At 66.1% G+C, this 10036-nt stretch overlaps 1 protein-coding gene across 1 annotated transcript in view; it reads left to right on the top strand.

The window, feature by feature from the left end:
- The window catches only part of ADGRB1 (adhesion G protein-coupled receptor B1), a 31796-nt gene that overhangs the window by 6678 nt on the left and 15082 nt on the right, over positions 1–10036 (top strand). The window contains exons 3-8 of the mRNA XM_030304523.1: positions 1154–1257; positions 3331–3433; positions 4094–4244; positions 4982–5051; positions 6488–6554; positions 8595–8680. Coding sequence (XP_030160383.1) covers positions 1154–1257; positions 3331–3433; positions 4094–4244; positions 4982–5051; positions 6488–6554; positions 8595–8680 — 581 coding nt within the window. The remainder of the gene's footprint in view (positions 1–1153; positions 1258–3330; positions 3434–4093; positions 4245–4981; positions 5052–6487; positions 6555–8594; positions 8681–10036) is intronic.

Here is a 10036-nt window from a genome sequence, read left to right as displayed (position 1 = left end):
GGCCCAGTGGCCTTGGGAGCATTCACAGTTTGGGGGTGGGGCGTGGGTAGGGAGCACTCTGAGCGGGGCAGGGGAGCACGCTGAGCGGGGCAGGGGAGCATTCTGAGCGGGGCAGGGGAGCACTCTGAGCGGGGCAGAGAGCACTCTGAGCGGGGCAGGGGAGCACTCTGAGTGGGGCAGGGAGCACTCCCAGGGGGGCACAGAGTACTGTAAGCAGTGCAGGGGAGCAGTCTGAGCGGGGCATGGAGCACTGTGAGCTGGGCAGGGGAGCACTGTGAGCAGGACAGGAGAGCACTCTAAGTGGGGCAGGGAGCACTTCCAGCAGGGCAGGGGAGCATTGTGAGCAGGGCAGGGGAGCACTCTGAGCGGGGCAGGGGAGCACTCTGGGCGGGGCAGGGGAGCATTCTGGGCGGGGCAGGGAGCACTTCCAGCGGGGCAGGGGGCATTCTGAGCGCGGCAGGGACGTGGCCTCTAATGGCATTTTACAAAATTCTCTGGCCACCACTTGGAGAAGGGCTGTGGGGGCCAGGCCAGGGCAGGGGTGGGGGTGCAGATCAGCGGGCCAAGCACGGTAGGTGAAACACAGGGACCTGGCAGAGCAGAAGGGACGTCGAGGGAAGAGCGTAAAGCCGGGGCGCCTGGAGGGGCTGCGGGGCAGCGGTGTCGGCGGAGGGAACGGGGTTCGAGGCAGCGGAGGCTGGAGGTGCCAGTCGGATGCCGGTCGGATGCAGCGGGAGCCAAGGGGCCGGTGCAGGGAGCCCCGCGTTCTGCTGTCGGCTGGCCTTCCAGAGGCGTGTGGGCTGGGAGAGCTGTCCGTGGGGGGGGGGGGGGGCCTGTGACCTGCCTGTGACACGGGGAGAGCCTCCTCTGGAATCGGGTGGGGGCGGGAGGTCTGTGAAGTGTAGGCAAAGGCTTCGTCAGCAGGTGACTGTAGCTACGCCAGCGAAGGCCCCGCCTCCAGCAAGAGAGGAGAAGCCCCTCACGGGACTGCCCAGGCCAGGGGTGGGGGCAGCACGGGGGTGGGGGGGTGGGGAGTGCTGGGGGTGCAGAGGGAAGGCTCCACCCTGGCACCCCCGCCCCCCAGCCTTCAGGGCCACAGAGCGCCCACGAGGCCGGGCCCTCACTCCGCTTTCTCCCGCCCTGGAACCCTCAGAACATGGACAAGGGGACCGTGCCATCGGTGACGCTCATCGTGGGCTGTGGCGTGTCGTCCCTCACCCTGCTCATGCTGATCATCATCTACGTCTCCGTGTGGAGGTGCTGCCTGAGCGCGGGCAGGGGCCGGGGTGGGGGGGCCGGCCCCCGTGGGCCCCAGGAACCCCGCGGCCGGGGTCAAGTCTTGTCCCTTCTTCTTGGAGGGCGGCCACGGGGACAGGCTGGTCCAGAGCCCCCTTCCCAGTCGGCGGTACCGTCCCCTCTGTCGTCACCACCCCGCCCCTGTCTCCCCCTGCCCACCGCCATCACAGATGGACCGCACCCCCACCGCACCTCTGCCACCACCCTCCTCCCTCTGTCCCCCTCCCTCCCCGACAGTCCCCACGGGCTCCCTGGGGGCCGCTGCCTGGACGCCGGGTAGCACTGGAGAGGTGGGGCAGGTGTCGGTCGGGGATCGACCGGTCACCCTTTTCTCCTGCCCTCTGCTGTGCCCACGCTGCTGCACACAGAAGGTGGCCACGCGTCCTCCTGCCCTCGGAATGCCCCCCCCCGGCAGATGCCAGCCAGCCTACTCCCCAGCCAAGCGCCCTGCCCTGGGACCCCGCAGCCCCCAAACTCTGTGTCCTGCCGCACGGGTGTGCGAGGTCTTCTCTGAGCCCGGGGTCAGGTCTCAGGGCAAGAGCCTCCACTGGCCTCCCTGCCCCTCACTCCCCTCGCCCGGGCCGCGGGGCCTCGTCACAGGACCCCTGGACTGCTCCCCCTGCCGGGCAGGGTGGGGGAAAGGCAGCAGTCCCCAGCCGTCCCCAGCCCTGGGGTAAGGGACACGTATGCGCAGGCACGGGCCACAGACGAGCATGAGTGTGTGCGGGCACGGGGGCGCCTGCGGGCAGCTCTCACCTCCCTGCCCCCAGAGCCCTGCTGTGAGCCCCACTGAGGTTTTGGGCTGGGAGTATGAGTCAAGGTCACCCAGCCCATAGCCCTGCAGCTGTCTCTTGGTGTCTGGGCTCCATGGGCAGCAGAACTGATGTCGAACCCTGAGGCCAACAGGGAGAGATCAATGTGTAGGCGGGGGAGGGTGGGCCTGTTTCCCCGTACACCCCCCCATCCTCCCCTAGGGCAGGAGCACTGAACCACCAAACCCCCCGCATCTAACCAGCACCCAGTGCTCCTCCCACTCAGCCCCTCCTCAGACCATCTGTCCCAATCCCCGTGGGCGTGCTTGGCCCACTGGGCCAGCCCCTCCCCTGAGGCCTTGGTTTCCAGAGACTTCTGGGAAAGGAGGCTTGGGACAGCTCCCGCCCTCCAGCCCTGCCTGCTGCAGTTCTGAGGGTTTTGCTGAAGGTTTTCAAAGCGCCTCCTTTCTGAGCTCTGCTGGCTGAGTCACTGCCCCTGTGAGCCGCAGTCAGGACCCCAACCCCTTGGAAAGTGACCCCCCCCAAGGTCACACGCCACATCAGACCGCATCATGGCCCCTGAGGGGCAGCCCTGTACCCTCTGCTCACCACCTGCCTGGATCTCAGCCCCCAAGGCCACTGGGAGGCTGGCTGCCCTGGAAAATGGGAGAAAAAGTGATGGGGGCTAATGCTTTCTGTATCCTGCCCCTTGAATCTCAGTCACCGTCCTGAGCAGCAGATCCCGTTCCCTCCACCAGTCTCACAGATGGAAAGACGGAGGCACAGAGGGGTTGGGCCACTTGCCCAGTGTTGCACAGCTGGAGTATAGCCAAGCCACTGCAGCCCCCACTCGGAACCATTTTGTCTTCTGGCCTCAAAGTCAGGATCAAACGGGGTGGGAAGGGCTAGTGGGACAGGGGGAAAGCTAGGTTGAAAACCAGGAGCAGGCAGAGACTGAGACCCCAGAAATGATCCGTGTCCAAGGGATCCGATGACAGGGAGAAGATCTTACGCAAAAAGGGGAAGCAGCTCTAAGGATGAGCCATCCCCAGCGGGAACGGTCAACTGCGCTCAGTGTCTCCCCACAACCCTCCCTGGCACCTGACTACGTGCTGGAATTTAGTGTGCGGTAGGCAGGAAGTGTGGTAGGGGCGGTGGTGGCGACAGTGGCCGCAGCAAGGTCTGCAGGGAGGAGGTGGCGCCCTAGTCTTGGTACATCCACAGGACCCCAGTTCCCGTGACGATGAGGCCCCGTGGGGCACTGACACCCTGTCTCCCGTAGGTACATCCGCTCAGAGCGGTCTGTGATCCTCATCAACTTCTGCTTTTCCATCATCTCCTCCAACGCCCTCATCCTCATCGGGCAGACCCAGACCCGCAATAAGGTAGGTGATCTCTGCCCTACCGTGCACACCCCGGCGTGCCCAGGTGGGACGGGGTGATGGTGATGCCCCCCAAAAGGATCCCAAGGAAGCTCGGGGAGGAGAGCGTAGGGCCACACACAGTCGCCCGTTCTCCTCCGACTGCAGCTGCCATCTGGCCAGGACCCGATGTCTGGAGTCTCCAGCTGGACTGGCGCTCTGAGACGAGCCGGTTCAAGGACCCTGGCCCCGGCCCACCACTGGGGCCCAGACCGTCTGGTCTTGTCTGTGCCATGTGGGCTTGAGGGTGATTTGTCCTCCCTGGGTGTCGGGTTCACCACCTGCTGAACAGGTGGACTGAACCCAGAGCCCTTGAGCGGGTTCCCGCCGGCGTTGGGTGTATCTCTGGGTAGTCGGGAAAGATGGAGGGAGAGGGGGCTCTGTCCCCAGCAGTTTGTGGCCCGGGTGACACAAGCACTCCTGGGGGGGCGGGGAGGGGGCGGCTAGCCGATCAGCAGCCCTCCTACAGGCAGTGGACCGGGGGACCCCTCGGTGGCTTCGCGCCTGGGGATTTGACCTCATTGCTGCTGCAAACGCAGAGCTTCTGTCAGCCTCACTCGGGGCGGGCAGGGAACAGGTGAGTGGGCACCTGCCCAGCCTAACCTGCCCGCCTGCCCCGCCCAGGTGGTGTGCACTCTGGTGGCTGCTTTCCTCCACTTCTTCTTCCTGTCCTCCTTCTGCTGGGTGCTCACCGAGGCCTGGCAGTCCTACATGGCCGTGACCGGCCGCCTCCGGAACCGCCTCATCCGCAAGCGTTTCCTCTGCCTGGGCTGGGGTGAGCGGTGCCGGGGCAGGTGGGCGGTGGGGCTGCCCCTCCCCGGGCCTGCCCTGCTGCAGCCCCTCCCCCTCCCCCCTTGCCCTGCCCTCGTCCTCCTGGGCCTCCACAGGGTTGCCAGATAAAACGGGACACCAAGTCCATTTGAATTTCAGGTAACGACTGTTTTTTAAAGTACATCCCATTCAATATTTGGGATGCGCTCGTACTAAACGTGTTTTCTTTTTGGAATTTTTTTTGACGCTTATTCATTTATTTTGAGAAAGAGAGTGCGTGTGCACATGACTGGGGCAGGGCAGAGAGAAGGGGAGGGGGGGGAGAGAGAGAATCCCAGGCAGGCTCCACGCTGTCGGCACAGAGCCTGACGCGGGGCTTGACCCCACGAACCGTGAGATCATGACCTGAGCTGAAATCAAAAATCAGGTGTTTAACCAACTGAGTCCCTCGGGGCCCCCAAAATGTTTCCTTTTTTTATTTGAAATTCAAGCGTGATTCGGTGTCCTGTATGTCGTTTGCTGACCTGCCTGTCACGACCACGGTTCCATAGGCCCTCATCCCCGTCCACCTCCTGTCCCCTTCTCTTATGCTAGGTGTCACCCCCCGTTCAGGGGCTTCAGAGGCACATTGTGCCCCCGCCTCACCCCACCCCACCCCTTGTGGGGCTGCAAGGAGGCAGAGGGTGGACGGGGCTCAGATGGTGGGGGGACCGACTCCCTTTCTTTCTGGTCCTTCCCCAGGGCTCCCTGCGCTGGTCGTGGCCATTTCTGTGGGATTCACCAAGGCCAAAGGGTACAGCACCATGAACTAGTGAGTCGGGGCAGGGTGGGGATGGGGTGGAGGCCGCTCGGCTCCCCCAGACCCTCCCACTGCCCTAGAAGGTGACAGCTGGCTGGGTGCCCGTCTCACAGAGGAGAGACCTAAGGCTGGGAGAGGGTGGGGGCCCCGGGGCTGAAGGCTGGGCTCTTCGAGGGGCTGCTTCCCCTAATCAGCCAGCTCCTCCCGGACTGGGCAGCAGGATGGAGAAAAACGAGGCTCAGGGCCACTGGAGCTTTGCACCTCCTCCTTAGGTACCTCGGACAGCTCCGGTGGCCTGTTTTCCCCTCTGTACCCACGTGTGCACCTCTGCATGACTGTGGTGACAGGGGTGGCGCATAGCTCCAGGGCAAGGCAGGTGGTAGGGGGCCTGTTTTGCAGATGAAGTCAGGGAGGCCCTGAAGGGTCAGCTGGGCGAGGTCCGGGGGCCTTGAATGCCAAGCCAGGAAGCTTGGGGTTATCCTAAAAGCAGTGTGATGATTCCCAGGGTTGGGGTAGAGGAACCAAGGCCGGGAGCTGTGGCTACAGGCCACAGGGGAGGAACGGGGGAGCCAGAGGCAAGGGGAGGGACTGATGCCGGCTGCATGGGCTTGGCTCTCTGTGGAGCCCCAGGGGAACAGGCCATGGCTGGGCCCTGAAGCAGTGCCCCACGTGGGCAGCAGGGACAGTGGACATGAAAACCCATTTACCGGAAACCCCAGTAGCGTGAGTGCCGGGAGGTAAATATGGACACTGTCCCCCGCGCTGAGAGGGTCAGGGGTGGATCAGGGGAGGGTGAGGCCATTAAAGTGGGGGTTCTGAAGGATGAAGAGGAGTTTGTCTGACAGCATGGGGTGGGATGCTCAGGGCAGAGGCCACGGTGCAGAAGAATAGTGTCTTCGCTGGACTCGGGGCTCCCGTGGGCCACCGTGGGTGGCGGGGCTGGCGACCATGTGTGCGATGAGGCAGGACCAGGCCAGATGTGTGAGCAGAGCACCGGGTGCCCCCAGCCGTGGGGCCTGGGCTGAGTGGGCAGGTGGAGGGGCCAGACCAGGGGCCCGACCCAGAATGTTGGAATTCTGTCGGGAAGAAGGGTCTGTGTGTGAGGCTGGCGTGGGGCGGGGCGGGGCCGGGGGGGGGGGATCTAGGAGGAGAGTGGGGGCCAGCCTGGGGCGGTCAGGCACCCTTACCTGGCCAGCCCGGCTCTGTGCTGTGTGGGTCCGAGCAGCCGTGCCGCTGCCCTGCGCCCGCTTCTCCGTCTGTGAGCCGGGCCCGCCAGTGCCGCCCGGGGCCCCGAGGGCTGGGAAGCCAGCGTGAGTGCGCGGCGTGCACACAGGAGGGCTTGCTAAGCGCCCGGCTCCTTCTGCCGCTCCCCTGCGTCTCACCTGCCTTCCCGGGGGGCGGGGGCTGGGCCCACGCCTGGCCACTGACCAGCCCGTCTCCCTCCCCAGCTGCTGGCTCTCCCTGGAGGGGGGACTGCTGTATGCCTTCGTGGGACCGGCCGCCGCTGTCGTGCTGGTACTGAACCCTCCCCGCCGTCCCAGGTGGCCGTGGGCTGTATGCGTTGCCCTTTCTGGGTCGCCTTGATCACCAAGGGGTGGATGGCGTTCACGGTCCCCCTGCCCTGCCCTCGGGGTGCAGGAGTACAGAGGCTGGGCTGCAGGAGTGGCCGTTTATTTCTGTGAGCACAGCATGTGTGATTATCGGGCACCGGCCGTGTACCTGCCAGGAGATAGGTGTGAGTTCACCGGGTAGGCGACTGGCCGAGTGGGGACAGTGGGCGGATGGCTGACGGGGTAGCAGGGAGGGCCAGCTAGGCCTGGGTGAGGAGCAGAGGAGCCGGCAGAGCCTGAGGCTGGGGGGCCAGGGGCCTGTCCCTTGCTGCCACCAGCTGTCACCCTCTCGAGAAGGAAGCACCTCCTTGTTTTCCCTCGCCCCTACTTCCCACACTCCTTTGGGGACGGATGTGAAACCGTGCCATGTGGCACACAGGGTTATTGTCCCCAAGTTAGGGCTGAGCAGGGGGAGCTGGGCACGGCTGGGGGCCTCCGCCCGCCCTGCCCGAGCCCAGCCCTCTCCACGCAGGGCCACACCGCCTTGGTGGGGGCACCTGGGCACAGGCCCGGGGGAGGCCCCGCGTGTGAGGGCGGAGGCGGTGGGCAGCGGGCCTAGCCTGAGGGTCCCGGCTCCTTTATTCCTTGAAGGGAGAGGCCTGCGTGCTGTGCATGTCAATGCCGCTCTTCAGAGGCCAGGCCGGCTCGCCGTTTTACAAACAGGCGACCCAGGACGGATGGGAGGCTCAGCTGGTGGAGGCAGGAGCCCCCATCCCCCACACCCCCTCCCAGGATGCGTCCGGAGGGCACGGCTGGACCCCAGCCCAGGGCCCCTTCAGTGACACGGGACACACAGGTAGAGACAGCACAGAGCCCGCTACAGACAGGGTGGTGGCAGCGGCTGTCCTGCCCCTTCTGCCCCTGGCCTTGTCAGAAAATGAGGTCACCCAGGAAACATGCCTCCAGCCCGGTGCCGGAGTCCGGGAACTTTCCGTTCAGACGGGGATGAAAGGCAGGGCCTGGCCGCTGCTGTGTGTGGAGTCATAAGCGCTCAGATCGAGGGGCTGCAGGGCGTCGGGGCGCCCCATATCCAGATCCGAGCAGTGTGGGGCCAGTCCTCGCGGCTGTCAGGCAGCTGTGTGGGAGCCAAGGGGAGGGCCTTCAGGGGAGCACAGAAATGAGCTGGGAGCCTCCCGACCCAGGAGAAGGGACCCCCCCAAGGTCTCCAGGGTCGTGGCTGGGCCGACGGGCGCGCCCTGGGGACAGCTTCTCTTTCGCGTAGGCGGTAGCTCACGCGACGATAACAGCAGGAAGCACTTTGTAGGGTGCGGGTGGCTGGCGGGAGGGGGTCAGGAAGGGCACCATGGCAGCGCAGGAGCAGCGTGGCCCCAGCACGGGGAGGATGTCCCCGAGACGGCCCTCCGGTTGGGCCCTAGCGAGGGATGAGCTCCCTGTCGTGGGAGGAATCCAAGGGGCGGGGGGGTGAGCGGCTGCGGGGGCACAGGGCACACCCAAGCATGATGGCGGCTGGATCACACGAGGTCCCTTCTGTGGTCTGAGCAGGGCAGGCACCCTCTGTGTAGAGCCAGCCTGATCCCTGACCTGCGACCTCTGGACAGATGGCATCCCAGCTCGGCAAACGCTGCCGACCACAGTGGGGACAGCAGATGGGCCTCCGGGCTGCCCAGTGCAGGCCAGCCCGGGGTCCAGCCTCTGGAGGGCGCCCTGCACGTCACCCTCGGAGCCCCAGCTGGGTCAGCCCGGCCCCTTCTCGTGTCCACCCCTGCCGGCAGGGCTCCCAAATCCTTGGGGAGCGGGTCACGTGGGAGGGTCACGTGGGGGACTTGAGCAGCTGCACCTCGCCCTGGGTGGAGCCCTGTGGCGGGAGAACCCCCACCCGACGGCTGCTCCGGGGGGAGGTGGCCAGGCCGGCGGGGCTGGCGAGCCTGCTGGGTGGCGCTCTCTCCCCTGGAGCCCCGCCCCCACACCCTGCTCCTCTCTGCAGGTGAACATGGTCATCGGGATCCTCGTGTTCAACAAGCTCGTCTCCAAAGACGGCATCACGGACAAGAAGCTGAAGGAGCGGGCAGGGTAGGGCCGGCCCCGGGCGCCTCACCCGCCTTGAGTCAAAGACCCAGAGCCCACCCGCTGCCCCCGGGCCCCAGAGCAGGTGGACAGAGGAGGCTCAGAGGCCTGTGCAAGGCTCACGGGCAGCCCCTGCCCTGCCCTGCGCCTCAGTTTCTCCGTCTAGTCCTCAGAAACAGCGAAGCCCCTTGTTTTTGGAGACCCTCCCCCCGCGGGGACCACAGGGACGGTGGAAGGGTGCGCCCGGCCCCCCCTTCCCTACCCTGGGGTTGGGTGACCCCGAGCGGGGATGCAACCTGCCCATCCTCATGGCGGCTTCAGCGACGGGAGGAGGGGCCAGGGGACAGGTAGGATACTCCTCCTACTTGGGGAGCCGGAGCCCAGAGGGCAGCGTCTGGCCACAGGGCACGTGGCTCTGCAGGAGGCTGGTCCCGAGTGTGCCCCGGCCGCCCCCCAGGGGATGGGAGCCCTGAGGTCACGGACGGGGGCAGCTACTGGCTGAGACTGACCCCCTGACTCCATCCTGCCCCAGCCCTCTGAGCCCTCCGCACCTCACCTCTGCCTGCCGCTCTGCGCATCCCTCTGCCCTCGCCGGTGCCTACTCCCCTCCCTCCGTGCCAGTCGTCCGTCTCTGTCTCTGTCTCTGTCTCTGTCTCCGTCCTCCTCTTCCTGCTCCTCCTGCTAACCCTAGTGAACAGAAGCTTCAGGAAACCATTCTTTCTGGTCCTGGTTAGAAAGCTGCTAACGCTGCTTTAGGGGAAGTGGACGACGACCCCGGAGTGCCCACGGTGGCTGGGAGTCTGGGTCCCCCATTCCCTGGGCCTCATCCCCTGGAAGTGGGGATTGGCACGCCCCACCCCGCCCGCCCTCAGGACACACCGCCCCCCACGCACATCCCTGGCCGGCCGAGGGCTGCACACCCGTCGGAGCACTGCAGCAATGGGTACGCGGCGCTCACTCGGAGCTGGCTCGGCCCCCCGCTTCCGCAGTCGCCCCTGGGCGGGCTCCCTCGTTCCGCTCCGTCCCTGCAGCCGAGTGGGGCGAGGGGCGGGGAGAGCGGGTTTGAGCCGCCAGAGCCCAGGGCGTCCGTCCGTTGGGCTACCTGCCTCCTGGGGCCCCTTCCTGGGCGTGCAGCCGGTGCCCTGGCGCGGACGCACTCCCAGCTGTGCCCGCACGGCTGCGCGGAGACCTCCCCCCGCAGGAGGAGTCCTCCCCACGCTCACACACTCGTGTGCACACGCACGCATACGCACGCACACCTGCGCACACACAGGGCCTGTGGGAGGGTGCCGCCCAGGTAGCTGACTGGTGGTGGTCGGGTGCAGCACGTGCTCCCCGGCTGGGGCAGCCGCCTGGGGTAGT

This window comes from Lynx canadensis, chromosome F2 (genome assembly GCF_007474595.2).
Source record: "Lynx canadensis isolate LIC74 chromosome F2, mLynCan4.pri.v2, whole genome shotgun sequence".
Taxonomy (NCBI): Eukaryota; Metazoa; Chordata; class Mammalia; order Carnivora; family Felidae; genus Lynx; species Lynx canadensis.
Note: the sequence above shows the minus strand (reverse complement) of the source record. Positions and strands in the feature narration are given on the sequence as shown.